This window comes from Lissotriton helveticus, chromosome 6 (assembly GCF_964261635.1).
Source record: "Lissotriton helveticus chromosome 6, aLisHel1.1, whole genome shotgun sequence".
Taxonomy (NCBI): Eukaryota; Metazoa; Chordata; class Amphibia; order Caudata; family Salamandridae; genus Lissotriton; species Lissotriton helveticus.
In genome coordinates, this window is record NC_136067.1 from 574740778 (window position 1) to 574758777 (window position 18000).

The 18000-nt window shown below is 43.5% G+C and overlaps 1 protein-coding gene across 2 annotated transcripts in view; it reads left to right on the forward strand.

Annotated features, from left to right (window-relative positions):
* The window catches only part of ADGRB3 (adhesion G protein-coupled receptor B3), a 1104008-nt gene that overhangs the window by 929991 nt on the left and 156017 nt on the right, over nucleotides 1-18000 (forward strand). For both annotated transcript variants that reach the window (XM_078648009.1, XM_078648010.1), the window contains exon 21: nucleotides 12596-12681. In XM_078648009.1, coding sequence (XP_078504135.1) covers nucleotides 12596-12681 — 86 coding nt within the window. The remainder of the gene's footprint in view (nucleotides 1-12595; nucleotides 12682-18000) is intronic.

An 18000-nucleotide genomic window follows, 5' to 3' on the forward strand; every position in this document is an offset into this window, starting at 1 on the left:
ACAGGAACCAACCAAACTCAAATCAGACTTGGTTTTGCTGCAGGGGGAATAGTCCAGCTAGACCTCCGAGGCCACATCTCCTCTAAATTCAAAAACACACCAAAGAGTGCACGTAGTTTTCTGGCATTGTTGCAATATACCCTGCAGCAAAGGACTGCCACAACTTTGCTGCAGGGCATATTGCAGCAAAAGAATCACACTTAACGAATTAGACTAGCAGAAATAAGAAAGTACTAGATGTCTTCCTATCAGTTTAGAAAACGCCTCAGTAAATTTTTTAGTGTCAAATATTCTGGACCTGAATGAACAATATTCCCGGTACCTCTGACGTTATATTCACTCCGTGCGCTGACAGTGAGGGATGTCGCATTACACTGATTTCCCACATTCATACCGCAGACTGTAAACACTGCTGCGCATCCAGGTAGAGTCTGCTGAGCATGGAACCTGCCCTCAACACTCATTATCATACAGATGCGTTTAGTGATTCGACGGAAGCAGTGGTTGGCGCATGATTTGTGGGCTCCTGCGTCAGCTGTGGCTATTTTAAGAATTACGCCTCATATACGCATTTGCACCAATTGCTGAGGGGGCAGCGAGACAGGGCCATTCATTTCAGGGTGCAGCGTGTGTTCCAGGTGCTCAATAGGGGAATCTCAGAAGGAATGCGCGCGAGCCAATGCCAACGTTTTTAAACGAGAAATATAATGCCTTTATTTCAGGAGAAACATACATGCTTGTGGAACAGAGGCAAGAAAACATTTAAAGAAAAATCCATGAAGATTGCTGCCCCCGCTACACGTCTGACGTGTGTTCGCTTCTAAATCACCAATTGTCAGAAAACAAGGAGTGATGCTGTCTCACAGCAGTATTATGTGTCATCTCCTGCCGTGGGTTCTTGGTAGGCGGGTTCACGACTTTCAAAGAAATAGGCTTGTTGTCCTTGGCCATTCAGAGTGGCGACGAGGGCTTTAGTCAACTGGGATAAAGAAATAAAATCCGATTTCCTCACTGACAAGACTGATATGAAGACATGGTGTAATTCTCATCAGGGTCAGTGTCACTGGATGTGGAACACGACAATTTCTTCCCTGCGTTGCACGATGACTTCAAGAAGAGGTGCATTGTCATAAAGTTGAATAAACGCAAGTGGTGCGGGTTGGCATTTTGCACAAGACTGTGCACGTGGTATGCTTTGGGCAATGGCCCATTGGAAATAACTGGTTTCATTTTTCAGCACTTCCTTGTTTCTAAAATATCTAGCTCGCACTCAGTGGCGTATCAAGGGGTCAATGGGCCCTAATTTAGCCAAGAGCAATGTCCACATCACATGTTTTATAAGGAAAGACAACTATAATTGGTTTGCAAAGGGTCCCACAAGGCCCTGAGCCCCGGTTTCACTGCACCTGCTGCACTATTGTTACCTAGGCTCCCACGGACACGCCAATTATAAACTGCCTCATAAGTGGGTCACACAGAGACCAAGGGCCAGATTCACAAACGCATGCTCCTATTTGCACTAGCACAGATGAGGTAAAGCATATTTTAAGCATGAAAAGACCAAAGGCGTGCAGGTGTAGAATGCAATATGACTGCACAATTTATGTTTTTGGCAGAAATGTCCCGCTACAAAAGGTTTTTATTTAAGGTGGGAAGAAAGGGTGCCAGAAATAACCCCTTGGACGCTCATGACGAGCTCAGCTCGTCATGGAGTTTCCATTGATTTCAATGGAAATTCAATGAAGAATCTGAAAGTGCCTTAGCATCCAAGTTAAGTGATGTGCGTTTGGCATACAACGCATCTCCTTGTGCACTTTAATCTTGTTGCAAAGATTGTACAGTGAAATACCTGAAACTCACAGGAAATAAGACAAAATATCCCGTCAAAAATGAAAACATGTACTGCACAATTAATTCATAATGTGTATGGCTAGTCTCATGGTCGAACTGGCTGATAGGGCAATCTGGCAATTCCCGCAGGACTGGTCTGACTGGTCAGTGTGGTGCTCAGCTATTTGACTGTATGTGAGCCTGGTTAATGGTCCAGAGGGCCGATTTTTACTGTTGATTTCCCTGTATTGCCACATGCATTGCTCGGAATAACACCACATGCATGCAGTGCCCATACCTTGCAAACACGTATACCGTGTGTTTTTACCAGTTAACAAATGCTCAGATTTACAAACGTGGCCCTCTTTTTTAGTTATCTGACATGCACTTTTATTTTGGTACCCGGGCTTATTTTTTTTTCCTGTCTGACACTGAATACTGTAGTATTGTTTTACATTTTGGCACCTAGTTTACGAGTAGAACTGTATAATGGATTGACAAGCATGTGCCCAAAAATTACTACTGATATCCCAGTGTGGCTCCAATGTATGAAGTGGTTGGAAGCGTGAGAGCCTGATTACCTTAGCAAGATCCTGTCACTATTCCAACGTGACTTATGGCTGCGCTGCATAATTGAGCAGCAGGTGTCCACCAGCACCTCTAATATGGGTGGAGGGAAGGGCAGCTCCTCTGTTGGAGCAGAGGAGCTGCCCCCACTTAAATTACCCCAAAGATCAAAAATGAAGTGGTAATACATTACAATTTTGTTTTTCATCCACCCATCCTGAACCAAGCTTTAGGACGGGGCGGGGTCACTGCTGAATGACAGCAGCAGGGAGGAAGGTGGGCTGTTTGAGCACTTTACAAAGTGTGCATGTCTCTTTGACCGTCCATCTTTTGATATGGCCAGCCTGACATGTGAAATTTGAAGCCTTTAACCCAGCTGTCTGCAGACAGCTGGGTTAGAGTAAGTGCAGGCCCCCAGGATGCTGGGGAGGGTCGAGTGTGGCACTCCCTCCAATCAGGGTGCTGCTGTCACAGCCTGAGAGCCAGCCGCGGCTGGTGTTGGGAGTACCGGCCGGGCATTGACGTGGGGAGGCGGAGGGGCAGGGTGGGGGGTAGTAATGTATGGATTACGATGTTTAACAGGTAAGTACACATATAAATAAATAAAATGAATTTTGTTGCGTGCACTGCATCGCATTTGGTGATGCAGTGCACGCAACAAAATTTGTTTTATTTATTTATATGTGTACTTACCTGTTAAACTCAGTAATCCATACATTACTACCCCCCACCCTGTCCCTCCTCTCCCCACCTCACGTCACCGCCTGGCCGGTACTCCCATCACCGGCCGCGGCTGCTGAGATCCAGCACCAGGATTGGTGCCCACACAGCAGCATGCAGTTCATTGTTAGAGGTCTGGAACGGAGGATTTCTGTTCAGGTACGTTTTAATTTTCAATATTTGCATGTGTACTCACCCCCCTCCCTAGATGTCAGCCACCACTGGTGAAGGGTAGGCATACGTTTCTGAGCAGGCTACCCATGCTCTCAGCCTGGATCTTCCCAGCATGCATATTTTGATCATGACTTGGTGGCTCTTAAATGTGGCCGTGAAAGTATTGTATATGAACATATATTTGTGAATGAGACAGTGAATCTGTGAATCTGACTGTAAGTCTATGCAAAGAAAAACAATTTTAAGAACCTCAAAGCCATATTTAACCTGATTCACAGCAAACAAAACCTGGAATTAGGTAGTGTTGATTTAGATTGTTTGGAGGGGCTGCGTTTGATATAAATGCTCTCTGAAGCAGTGATGCAATAGAAGTAAGTGACCTTCTTCCACACCCATTACCACAGAAAATCAAGTGATGGCGCTCTGGCTAGGCTCATGAAATGTACTTCAAATTCCTTTAACATGCTGCTGCAGAATATTAGATTCAATTCGATTTCATTTCCTTCCTTTTTGTGCCTGTTTTAAGGTTTGGCTTACAGAGAGATCAGGTGCCAGATATAGGAGCCTAAATACCGGTCGGTAACGGCCGATTTCGGCCGTTACCGACCGGTATTTAAGAATTGGCATGTAGGGGCATTTATTTTACAGATTCGGTAAATTTACCGAATCGGTAAATTTACCGATTCTGAAAAATACCGAATCGGTAATGTAGGTGGGACTCTTCTGAGTCCCAAAGGCCATACAGATTCGGTATTTTACCACCCAATTCAATTGGGTGGTAAAATACCGAATCCAGGTGTGCATGCACATGTGTGCATGCACACCTATGCCATGTCTAGGGCATGTCTGTGTGCCCCATGGCACACATGCCTGTATTTAGGGTGCTAGAGGGTGTCAAAGTGACACTCCCTGCACCCTGGCAGGAATCGGTATTTCCCATTGATTCCTATGGGCTTCACAGCCCATAGGAATCAATAGGAAATACCGATTCGGTATTTACCGAATCGGTAAATACCGAATATTAAAGATTCGGTATTTCAATTTCTAGAAATACCTACATCTCCCCCCTTCATATTTACCGATTCATAAATACCGAATCGGTAAAATCCGGTATTTATGAATCAGTAAATACGAATTACCTACATCTAGCTCCAAGTTATCTAACCAGCCTCATGTTCTGCAAAAAGAAAAATTGTTATAACAAAAACACATTTTTATGTACATCCATACAGGGCTTTCAATCACTCTTTTCCATCCATAGGTCAGTTCAAGTATCATTCCTAAGTTTTTTTAATGTCTACTATAGCATAGAGCATGAGGCAATGAGTCCAGTCCACCTCAAGTGCCAACATTATGCCTGACCACTTGTGAACAGTCAATGAAAAAGAAGCACACTTGACTTTCAAGTTTGATGCATTTGGGCTGCTGTGTGACACTTTAATTTTTATATTTGCCATTTTCTTTGCATATTACATATGTTTGTGTTACACCTGTCAGCCTTAGGGTGGGATTTCATCAACCTTTTTGCCCTCTTCTCTTCATTTTTGCTGAACATGTTTTGCTGGCCTGTGGATTCTGGGCACTTTACCTTTGCTAGCCAGTGCTAAAGTGCATGTGCTCACTCCTTCAAACATGTTAGCATTGGTGTATCCCCAATTGTCATATTTAATTTACTTGAACCCCCCTAGTACAGTGGTGCTCTATGTGCTCAGGGGCTATAAATTAAATGCTACTAGTATGCCTGCAGCACTGATTCCCCCACCCACTTATGCAGCACTCTAAACACAGCTCATGCTTTACATTTCAGCTGAGTGTTCAGTTTTAAACTGCCATATCGACCCGGCAAAATACATCTTTTGCCAGGACCAAACCTTCCTTTTTAAAACATAAGTCACCCCTAGGGTAAGCTCCAGACAGCCCAGAAGGCAGGGTGAAATGTATTGGAAAAGTAGGACATGTACTTTTAAGGTTTACATGTCCTGGCAGTTTTTCACTACTGTAATAATATTGGGGTTACATTATTACATTTTATAAGTGTAATTTCCAAATGGGAATAGGGGACCAGTTCATGTTTGGTGTCTCTGAAATCCTGATTTAAAATACTAACATAGTGAAGTCCAATTTTAAATTACAATTGTGAAAATGCCACTTTTAGTATGTTGACATTTTCCTGCCTTAGCTATTTAGTGCCTATAGTCTGTCTCTGGGTCAATTGACTGGGTGTAGTTGACAGTAGGCTTTGTTTATTACTCCTAGACAGCCACACATAATAGAGAGCGTATGTGTGTCTAGGTAGGCCATCACCAGCAGGATGGTAAGGGGGAGCTGGGCACAGCTCTACTTACACTTGAATAGGCTGTGCCCTGCCTCAACAAAACTGGGTTGACAGGGTGAACAAAAAAACAATGGATTTAACCCAGATCTCTTGCCTGGGGTTGAATGTTTGATTTGTTCCATATTCTATCTTTCATATGTGTGTCTTTTGCTTTCTCACCCTAAGCGCGTTGGGTATACTCAGATGTGGGTTCCCGGCTTTCTTTGCCATTGGATTCAAGCTAGCCTGGCTGATATGGGATAATACCCAGATTCCGGTCCCAGGATGCTTGTCTTTGGTCCAGGGAGGACCTGCTTGGCAGCTCGTGCTGGACTGTTCCCATGAGGAGCAGGGTCAAGATTGATCTGCATATGGCTGTGCCCAAACTGGGGTGGCATGGTGAGAAAAACCCAGATTTTTTAATTGGGGTGAATGTTTGAATAATTCTGCATTCTGACCATCATTTCCACGCAAAAGGCTGCATACCCCTGGATTTAGTCTAGAGCCATGGCAGGGGAGGCAAGGCACCTGTACATGTCAAAGAAAAATCTCTAGAAGCTTCTTCCCTACTTCAAAGGCATAGCTGGGTATAAATACTGGACCTCAGATACCACATATTCAGTATATTCTGGTCCTGTGGATACTCGACTATGAGGAAGGACTGCTGGGCTGAGGAAACCTCTACCAGTCTGCCGGACTGCTGCTCTAACGGAACTGCTGCTTTGCTGTGCTGACCTGATGCCTACTGCCCTCTTGCTCAAGTGAGAAGGACTCACCTGCATCTTTTGTACTCTCAACCCAGAGTGACTCCAAGGGCTAGTTGGCTGGCTGCCAGATCTGAAGCCACAAGGACACAATAGGCTTCAAATAACCTTGTACCTGCACCTGGACTCTGCCATCTGTGAGTCTACCATGTTAAGTGGTGCCACCCTGGTCCTGAACCCTTTGCCAGTCTCTCTGGATCCAGTGGAACTGCCGCATCTCCTCTGCTGCACAGTGCAAACCAGAACATAACATACGCATCACTACTGCTGCATGGATTAGACTTGTTGAAAAGACCTGCATTATATTGCAGCTCTTCAGAATCAATGTAATATCCTGACTGTGTAATTAAACCCAAACATGGGCCCTGGCATCTTTTGTTAATGAGAGCCTTGCTGATGACACTGGACTCCGCATCACAGCCTCACAGCTCTTCGGAATCAATGCATCACCCCAACAGCACATTGCATCCTCAACATCGGACTTTGCGTCCCAAATCCAGTCAGCTGGATCCTCGAAGATGACACAGGCCCTTGTATCACAGCCTCATCGCATCCCAGAACCGATGCATTTCTCCAGCTGCACAACGCGGGCACTTGCAAGGTTCCGCAAACTAGGCTTTAAGGTACAGTCAGTGAATTTAACCGGGTCCCTGTAGCCGGCCCACGCTATATTAAGGTCGGCCTGAACTTGTGATTTTTCCTTGTTTGGCGTGCCAGATATCCACAGTTCGCACTTTGTGCTTTTTGGTGCTATTTTTCTTAAAATCTTTTAAAATTCATAACTGAGGTTCTACTAATTGGATTTCTGTCATTTTGGTCTTGTTTGTTTATTAAATTCCACTCTAGTTTATTTTTAACTTGTTGTGGGATCCTTTTGTGTGGAGGTTTCGCTGTGTTACTGTTTGAAGTGTTCCACAAATACTTTACACATTGTCTCAAAGTTAAGCCTGACAGCTCTGTGCCAAACTACCAGAGGGTTGAGCACAGGTTAATTTAGGGTACGGTTATGCCTCACCCTGACAAGGATTGTGGATGCTGTTCACCCAGGGCTCACCCCCTACTCAACCAGAAGCCTAATTTCTTACACTTGCGATCAGAGATGAGGATTTTGACTTGTGTTTTTGCAGTGCTGGTCAATAATTATTTTGTAACACTAACATTCTATATAAATTCAAGATGAATTTGAGCCTTTTTACATTTTCTCAAGTTTTCTGATTGTCTGCTTTACCTTTTTCTAAATTTAATTTCTCTAACTCTTTGTCTTTTACCATGGAAGGGCAGAAACTCCATGTGGAGAACTTCAGTAGGGCTGAGCTACAGAAACTCTACAAGCAGAGTATGCATAGGAAAAAGGGTGCAAACCTGGACCTTCAGATAGTTCTCAGGGCCTCTGAGGAGGTCACTAGAATGCAGTCCCAAGCTGAAGACTCTGAGGATGAGAATCTAGATGTGGAGGATTTGAATGAAGTGAAGCTTGATGTGGGAATGGAGGATGACATGGCTGGGTGCCCGAAGCAGGAGTTCCCAACGGAGGGATCCCCTTTACCCACTGAGAGGGAACTCTGTGTGAGAGAAGGCAGCAATGTATCTTCTATGGACTTGTCCCCATAGGAGCTCACAGACAGAAAAGCAGAAAAGGTGTAAGGCTCCAAATGCCAAACAGAAAACAGAAGATAAGAATGTTGAGAGAGGGTCCGAGGGTTGTGGGAATAAATGTCTGTGGTGAAGAGGTATACCATACTCACACTAGTGGTAGAGGACCAAAGCAAGTATGCCCCATGGAAGCCATCCTTGTCACTAAATTTGGGGTGACCCCTGCAAAATATCACCAGAGGTACAGGGATAACCCGAAACCTCTATACCAGACTTGGGTAGACCTCTTGGATGACTCTAGTAAGGCATTCAATGATTGGGGAGGCAGCAAAGTTATTGATTATGGTTCTGAGGGAGCACGTACTCAAAATGTGTTTTCCAGAGCTGCACCTGGTGGACAGCAAGCTTACTGACCCCAGGAGGCCTGCTGAGGACACAGACATTTGGGCTAGCACCCGACTATCCAAGAAGGCATCAGGGAGGAGGCTTCCAAAAGGATGGTCAGGGTTCCCACCAGAAGAAAGAGGGGGGAGATAAAAACAAAAAGGAGTCCTCTCAAGACCCCCAACATAGTTCCCAGGGGAAAGGGCCTCACTTTCAATCTGGCCATCAACAGAGAGGTTTTGTAGACAAGAATTATAATGGCAAGTTTACCTCTAAGTGCTACGAGTGCTACCAGAATCGACCTGTCAAGGGAGATCCCAAATGCTCCAAGAGGGTACCTCCTCATCCCCAGTGGTTGGCAGTGCTAGGGAATGGCCACTCTTGTGCTTGGGAAGGAGATGGTCATAGTCCATGGAGCTGAGGAAACCCGAGTGCCCCTGGATTATGGAGAGATGGTGGCTAAGGTCCACATGCCTGCTAACCCTTCCAAGTATAGGCAGCAAGTGCTATTAATAAGGCAGTGAATGGAGTGCTCTGAGGGGTACAGGAGCCAGTATAGCTACTGAAATGTGTTATCTGGTGTGCTCAGAGCAGGTGATACCTGATACATTTTGCCAGGTTGTGGCAGTAGAAAACTGCGAGAGCCACTACCCAGAGGCTCTGGTTCCCTTCCAGTGGGAAGGGTCTCAGGTTCTGTTAAGGTAGGTGTGAGTCCTGCCATGCCTGTGGATTGTTTGCTAGGAAATGACTTGGAGCACACTGGAAGAAAGTGGAGCTCAAGTCTCACCTAGAAATGTTGGTTTTGCACGACCACTTGGCTCGTAGCTGCCCGGGAAGAGAGTCAAGAGAGCCTGGAGCCTGAAAAAATGGCAGAGGAAGCAGCAAAAAAGGGAAGGGCAGGAGGTAGGGGAGACCCACCTCTAAAGTTCCTGTGGTACTGGTGGATGGGGCTCCAGAGGAGCCCCCCCCCCCAGAGCTGACCAGGGAGGACATTGCCACCCTTGATGATCAACCTGAGTTTGCTAGGTGGCAAGTTGATGGTTGGCCCACCAGGGAGGAATTCTGCAGAAGGCAGAGAGAGGGCCCAACACTTGTGGGTCTGGCTCACAAGATCCCATTGGCAACACATTTGGGGCAGGGCATGTCCTTTGATAGGCTTATTACCCTCTTTTACAGACCTCGGTGGAGGAAAGACCCAACTGCTTTCTGTAGGAGTTGCCTCACCTGCCAAGCAAGTGGGTGGAAAGACAGGGTAGAAGTTCAAGGCTTGCCTGACTCCTAGGCCTATTTTTGGCATAAATATTGTTTGACCTTTAAACCCCAAAACAGCTTTAGGTGACAGGTTAATCCTGGCTTTTGTGGACCATGCACCCGGTACCCAGAGGCCATTCCACTGAGGACCACAAGTGCACCTGCCGTGTCCAGGGCCTTGATGGCAATTTTTACCCAAGGGAGTTGTGTCCGACAGGGGCACCAACATCATGCCAGCCAACCTGAAGGTCAAGTCGAAGGAATGTGGGACAAGTTACAAGTTCTCCACACCTTACTACCCCCAGATCAATGGGCTTGTTGAGAGGTTCAACAAGACCTTTAAGGGCATGATTATGGGCATACCGGAGCCCATAAAGCAGAAGTTGGACGTCCTCTTGCCCGTTTACTCTTTGCCTATAGGAAAGTACCACAGAAAGAAGGGGGGTTCAGCCCCTTTGAGCTCGTCTATGGTCACCCTGTCAAGGGAATTTTCATTTTGGTGAAAGAGGGTTAGGAGCAAGCTCCCAAGAAGCCCCCTCATGGCGTGGTTACATGCTAGCCCTCCACGATCAAATGCAGATGTTCTGGAAGAAGACTTCAAAGAAATTAGAAGCTAGCCAGAATGTGATGAAACAATGGCAGGACCAGGAGATTAATCTGGTCGATGTTTTAGCCAGTAGGGTATGGAGCCATTTGAAACCAGGGCCCCCCAAAACCGCTGGACATGGCCCTATGAGGCGATGATTGACAGTGTAAGGGGGAAGCCTCCTACCTGCTTGACCTCAAGACCACCAGAAACCTGCTACAGGTCCTCCATCTCATTTACCTGAACTCCCACTATGAGAGGCTTGAGGTCACCATGTTGCTGGTGACATATGGTGGACTGGAGGAGAAGAGTGAACCCTCCCTGATTTTCTGTTATCCAAGAAGAAAGATGGGTTAGTGGAGGGTGTCAATCTCTCCCCTGCTCTGACTCTAGATCAGCAGAGGGACTGTCGCCAGCTCTTGGAACAGTTCATTCTCGTTGTTCTCCATCTACCCTGGGCTTACACACTTCTGTGCCCACAACATTGAAACTGGTGATGGTAACCCTGTCAAGAACAAAAACTACAGACTGCCAGACAAGATGAGGATCAGCATCAAGGCAGAGGTCTCTAAGATGCTAGAGCTGGGAGTGATTGAGCACTCCAGAGGTCCCTGTTCCAGACCATGTGCTGGTTTCAAAGGCTGCCCCACCAGGCACCACACCAGATGCCTGGCTGGTTCTGTGTAGACTACAGGGGGCTCAATACAGTCACAAAGACAAATGCTCTCCCCATTCCCCAAGCTGATGAGCTCATTGATCAGTTGGGGCTAGTAAGTTCTTGAGTACCTTTGACTTGACTTCAGGGTACTGGCAGATTATTCTAACTAAGGGGGGCAAAGAGAGGATGACATTTTCCACCCTATGGGACCACTTCCAATTCAAAACAATGCCAAGTGGAGAAGTGTGGCTCACTGGTTAGAAGCGGCAGACCCTGAAGCAGAGGTCGGCCCGGGACCAGGGTTCAATTCCCGTCACGTCAGGGTCTTGGGTCAATGTCCGCGGACTCGATAATTCTCGCGTAGGTGCCTAAGCTAACCCTGGGTCCCACTCTGCAACTCTGGGCAATAGCTTGCTTAATCTCCACAACGGCCCTATCAGCGCCGGGGATGCCTGGCTTCACCTTGGGGGTGCCCAGGAGGGACCATCTCACAGGGAAAGCCAGGACGGGTTCCTCAGCGGTATACAGCGCCAGGACACTGCGTGATGGAGTAACAGTGCGCTTTACAAGTATACATTTACATGTGGTCTGAAGAATGCCCCTACAACATTTGGCTGGGATGGAAGCCTTCAGCGGTGCTTACCTGGGTGACATAACTATCTTCAGTAGCAGCTGAAAGGACCCCCCTGTTTCACCTCCAGTAAGTGCTTCAGGCTCTGCAACAAGCAGGCCTGATTGTCACGGCCAGTAAGTGCCAGATCGTTTAGGTGTCAGTCATTTACTGGGGACACCCGGCCGGCGGGATAAGGTGCAGTCACTCCAGGCAAAGATAGAAACTATCATGACCTGGGAACCCTCTCAAACGCAGGCAGAAGTGAGGGCCTTCAGGCACCATTAGTGCTCCCTTGATTGAGGTGCCTTCAAATAAGCAGCCAAGGAGGGTGATCTGGACAGAGACCTTTCAGGCAGCCTTTAACTCCCACATACAGACCCATGTACTCATGGCATCTGACTTTTTCAAGGAATTTATTATGCAAACTGATGCCTCAGAGCATGACATAGGGGCAATATTGTCACTTTTTAATGAGGAGGACCTAGACCAACCTGAAGCCTTCATCAACAGAGTTGAAGTTCTATCAAGAGAGATACCTTTGCTGTGACCTGGGCACTGAAGAAGCTAAGACTATACGTGGTTGGGACTAGTTTGAAATAAAACATATTTTAAATTGCACATTTCCCAAGACCAGTCCTATTGTCAATGCATTGTCTTTCTTGCCCATCCAATTGTTCTTTTTTTTTTTTTTTTTACAGAAGTAATACAATCCCTTCGCTTTGTTAGATCACTGCACAGTCTATCAGGATAATATGTTTTCTTTTTCATTTTTCAAGTTGAATAATGGCAGGTTTTGTGTGAAAATTATTAAAGCAAAACATTAATGGACATTGCTTTTTGATGCATTACAGTTTCACTTTCTTCATATTTAGATTAGATGTAAATATGGCATGAGGTTTAATGTTTTTACATCCCAGTTAACGGGGAATATTTATGAGGCAATACTTGCATGAGGACATTTTAAGTAACACAGATTTTGCAGGTTTCAACAGCGCACTGAAGTATATACGAATAAACTTTTATAAATTATTAACAAAAAGTAGGTCCATATTCTTTGTTGCTAAAAAGTTATCTTCAGGACCTTCATGCAGATGTTGGCTTTCACTTAACTAAATGGTCACCTATTGTTTCCATTGCACAGGTTAACATGGTGATTGGCATTCTGGTGTTTAATAAGCTTGTTTCCAGAGACGGGATCCTAGACAAAAAGCTCAAACACCGGGCTGGGTAAGTATTTGCAAGGAGGAATCTAGTTCATTAGCTATTATTGTTATTGCATCAGGACTGTAGTCAAATGCATTTATAATTTACTGCCATGTTTAAGATCTAAATTACAATTTCATTGATCAAAAATGCTGAACTGTTAGGGGAAGTGATCATCATAAACAGAATTATAATGAGAAGCATACTATCATTAAGTGTAAAGGATTTAATACAAAACATGCCAATGTGCAATCCATTCTCAAGATCATTTCACATTTTCAACAGAATTGACTGTCATGAAATGTTTTTCAATGAAATGGGAATGCTGAACACAAATAAAGTGAACTCTCTTGCAATAATACATGTGCATGATATGAGCACTCACGCATGTGCATGCACTCCCATTCATATATCAACAGAAATGATATGCAATTGTCAAGTCTATGATGAAGTGCCCTACAATCGAGTCAAAGCTGTTCCTAAGGCCTGCTAATTTAGTTTCAAAAGGAAGCTGATGCACAGGAAGAGAATGTGACGTGGGCAAAATATAGTATTGGGTCATTTGGCGAAGCTGGGCTCACGAGTGAGGAATGTGGTTTCCACTTCCAAAAACAAAGGCCTGATTCACGATCGACTAAGTCAAATCTAGGGCAGGAGTAAAACACAACTTCTCAAAAAAATGATGTAAATTAGTCAGAGATTGTTTGAATGCGCTCAGTTCTAATCTATTATTTGCCATCATTATGTGTTTGGTATAATACTAAACGTATTACAAAATGAAACTTGAAATCTCTGAAAGGATATAGAATAGAAGATCTAAAGGAATAAAACTTCTTCTTGAACACCTTTAAGGCTCAACAACATATTCATAGTATGAGGCGCCATGGAAAGTCAATGTGCACATTGTTTCCCCGTTAGGAAGCAATAGACATTACCCAACATACACATATTTGGCTTTTCCAAATGAATTGTATCTTTATATGTTTATCTTGGGGAGTTGGAGGGAACAACATATCACATAAGACTAAAGGCATCTATATCTCCTAAGCTAAAAGCAATTGTGGAAGATGGCAAAAGAGAGTAGGAGAAGAGAGTGGCAAAAGAGAGCGGAGAAGTGTGGCTCAGGGGTTAGAGGCAGCTGACCCGGAAGCTGAGATCGGTCCTGGACCAGGGTTCAATTCTCCGCCTCGGCGGGTCTTGGGCTAAAAAATTCCACGGACTCGATAATTCTCGCCCCGGTACCTCCTCGACTCACGGGTTCACACTCTGCGACTCTGGGCAATAGCGTGCTTAATCTCCACAATGGCCCCTCGCGGCGGGATGCCTGACTTTCACCTTGTGGATACCCTGCTATCTCACAGGGGAATACCAGGAAGGGTTCCCTAAGCAAGCGCCGGGAAACCCACTGCGGGTAGCTGTGCGCTATATAAGCTCAACTACATACACACACACAATGAGAGAGTGAAGAGAAAATACAGGTTTTGTGTAGTTCTCTGAGAGGGAGTTCATTTGGGATGTTTGTGGGTGGGGAGGAAGAAGTTGCAAAGCAGGATTTCTGAATATGTGCCAGTGGGTGGAAGTGATTATGTGTGGATGCTGGGTGGAGTGATCTTGACGTTCTACTGAAGTCATTGAGAGCTGACTGTTTTTGGTGTTTTGTTTTACAGATCTTTAGGTGTCTTAAGTAAAACTTTTTTATTGCAGCTATTTACTGGTGGCTAGTGAAGCTATTTCGGTATCAGTTTTATGTGGTCTGCGAGGAGTGTTCTTGTGATTACTACTGCAGCTATGGTTTGGAGAATTTAGAGGTTTCTTCAATTAGAGTGAGTTTATGATTTAAAGAAGCACTTTGCAGTACTCAAGCTTCGGCATAAATAAAGACTTGATTAATCAACCTCACAACGGCTCCAGAAAGGAGGTACTTTTGTCTTCTGTTAAGATCGATGGCATAGTTTTCAGAGGAGACAATTGTTTGAGTGAGAAACAGATGATAGTTGGAGTATCACTATGGCTTAGACTTTTGATTTTTGTGGAGCTGAGGATATTCGGTCTAGGATACAGGCTATGTTATATTTAATTAGAAACATTGTAGCTCGTTGGAATTTTACCATCATCCCATAGCAAACGATGCATCAATATTATCTTTCCGTTTATATACTCCATTGCTCTGTGCAAAAAAAATATATGATTCCTCCCAGCAATAACAATTAATGAGGAGCATATGATAGGTGTCAAGCATTTTATTTAGGCCACCTGCTGTTTTCAATTATTTTGCAGTATGTGTGATGATGTAAATCCTAATTATAAAATGGATTTGTGTCCTGTGTGACATCTGATGTTAAATGTCCCTCACGTGGGTTGTGTTTTATTCTACACTTGGCAAAGTTAAATGAGACGAAGAATTAGCAATATCTTAGCATTCTTTTCAATTTATTTTTTCTTCCTCTAACAGAGAATTTTAGTTTACCTTTGTCTTTCATCAAAATCCTTTTGGAATCTTTTGTTCATAGGATGCATAACCTTGTAACAACTTTGTGAAATGTGCGTGACTTCGAGGGAGCGGCATATTTATTCCGAACACGGCCACAAGGTTGTATTCTTAACATGCATTCACCTCTGTAAGCAATTGAAAAACAACACGCGCATCTAATCCCTGACAGGGCATGCCCTACAAACACCAATCTGCATTTTTCCATATTTAGCAGATTTGTAACATTATGCGCGTGAGCGGGGAGATATCTTACTCATTTTCCATCATTTTACAGCACCCTGACAATATGTTGTATAATAGCGAGACATTTGCTTGACAATATCTATTAACACTTCTTAAGTAAGCAAATCAAACGCGGAAGTGCCAGTGCGCTATAAAGTAGCAAGTGCTATATTTTGCACTGATTCATAAGGTGCAACCAAAGTCAGGTACAAGGAAAACAATCTGGAAAAAACAGAGGCGGTTTAATTGTTATTGGATTCCCTTCACGAAATCATATTAATTAGAACTACTCTAAAAAGTCAAAACAACAGCTTTTTCAAAAATAAATTACAAAAAGACATTTAAGTACAGATAACATAAACAACCCAGGTGGTGCTAATTTGCATCTCATTCCTGTTTAAGCACTGCTTGCATATTGCCAGTATGCACTATGTTGCTCCGTTTCTTACCGTTGAGGTCAGTACTATCTTGCAGTAGTTAAAATGAATGGTCGCATGCCGTCTATTTAGGCAAACCAAAATCGTTGATTTTTGGTGTCACAAAACGGAATCTCCTACTACAAAACGGAAATGAATACCAACCATACCCTACAATATTACATTTGCTGACAAACTGCATAGCGGTGCAGATTAACATACACAGAGCTCTTAATGTAATTCGGCCCACCACTGATACTATAATCTGGTGCAATAAATATTCCCAACGTTATACACCTGTGTTTTTATTTGACATTTTTATTTTAATTTAACATCTTTTTACTGGTAATATCAGAGTCCATGGAAAATATGGATGCAGTATGTTTTAACCAGTCATGAAATACACGTGAACAATATTAATCTCATCCAATATCAAATACAACTCTTCTTTTTTCAGAACACATCAGTGACTTTCTGCAAGAAGAGGACGGGGGAGTTTTCCTGTGCTAGAAACCCCCCTGACCAATTATATCTCAAGCTTCCCCTCGTAATATGAAACTGTGATAACATTCGTAGATGGTTTATACATTTCATATAATAAGCCACCTTTGCACATAATTTACCTCTTGACCTATCAGTATGAAAGTTGACAACAAATTGTTTGAAGCATTCCACTCAGGTAAACATATGACCTTTCTCTCTATATTGCACACCCAGTTTAGCATGAAATCTGACCGAGGACGAAGCCTCATATTTTCCAACTCTTGACATATCTTTTGGGGCTCCCTCCTGCTCCCATAAGTGTGAAAACACTACACCTTAACTAATGTGATTACAATAACTACACTACTAGGTGACCCCTTTCACTTTCAAGGTGAAATCGACCTTAGTAATTTCTCTGATTCTTACTCAATGTTTTTACATCTGGTAAACACCCTGAACATTGTCTGTCGCCAACAACGATAAACCATTTTGTCATTTGGATCCACCAACTAAGAAAATCCTATAGCTGACAAAAGCTTTATACAAGGGCTACATTACACAAAAATATATCAAAACGGTTTTACATCATCGGATGTGCATTGTTACTGCACATTCTTCATCATGATTTACATGGTTAGTCATTCATAGAAATCAAAATATAGATTTGGTTTTCATGACATAAAATGTGTACCACAACATCATTATGATACTGTATATATGGCTCCCATCACGGAGCTACTGATCGAGTTTGTTTCTGGTTTTACTTACAAAATCTCATTTACACCTTTTGTGGGCAACATCAATTGATAGTTTGAGGTTACCTCTGGCCAATTTACTGCCAAAATGGGGGGGGGGGCGTTTGAGGTGGTTATAAAGGATAAGTGAAACAATCATGTATACTATGTAAGAGAGACAGACCATTTGCCATTTGAAATAGGCAGGTTTCCAGTCTTTTGAAACTTATCAGATAAACTGTTTAAGAGGCAGATAAACGGATTTCCATAAACTAACCTTATGGATTGCTCACCACATGGTTTATAACTCACTGCAGTAAGGAACACTGTTATGCGTAGTAAAACATATTGTGCATAGTCACAAGGAAAATAGGAGATTTGTTCCCCTATGGTTACTTTTGGAGCAAATACCTGACTGCATTAAAATGTGCTGAAACTCCAGTAGCATTACGGACTATCACAACACTGAAACATGTAAATATTTATGAAGTCTAAAATGTAATAGGTATACATTTCTGATTGAGAAAATATAATGTTTAGATGCATTTTCACTTGCTAATTGTGTTTTTCCGTCTGAAGAAACCCCATCCCCTGTTTGGAGAGTTTCCTTTCCAACTTTTTCCAGGGTCTGACACTATCTGAAAAGATTTTGTGAATCCCCATAAACGTGTAAGTTTACTGGCATATACCAACTTTTGCAGCTGTCCCCAATATAGAATGGACACAAGCCACCCTTGTATGGCTATTTACTCACACGTGAAAGTTTCATCTTATGAAGTCGATTGCCAAGTACAAATGCAGGTTTTCGTAATTAAATATGAGTTGGCAAATATAAAGGCTTCCACGTATGCCCCAAGTTGTCACTCTGGGCAGTGTAAAGCTTTGTAAACAGAACCTCTTTTTTTTTAATTGAACAGAATACGAGAAGACATAGACAACATAAAAAAACAACGATGCGCAATAAAATGTCATCACATAATAATTACCGAAATACGAT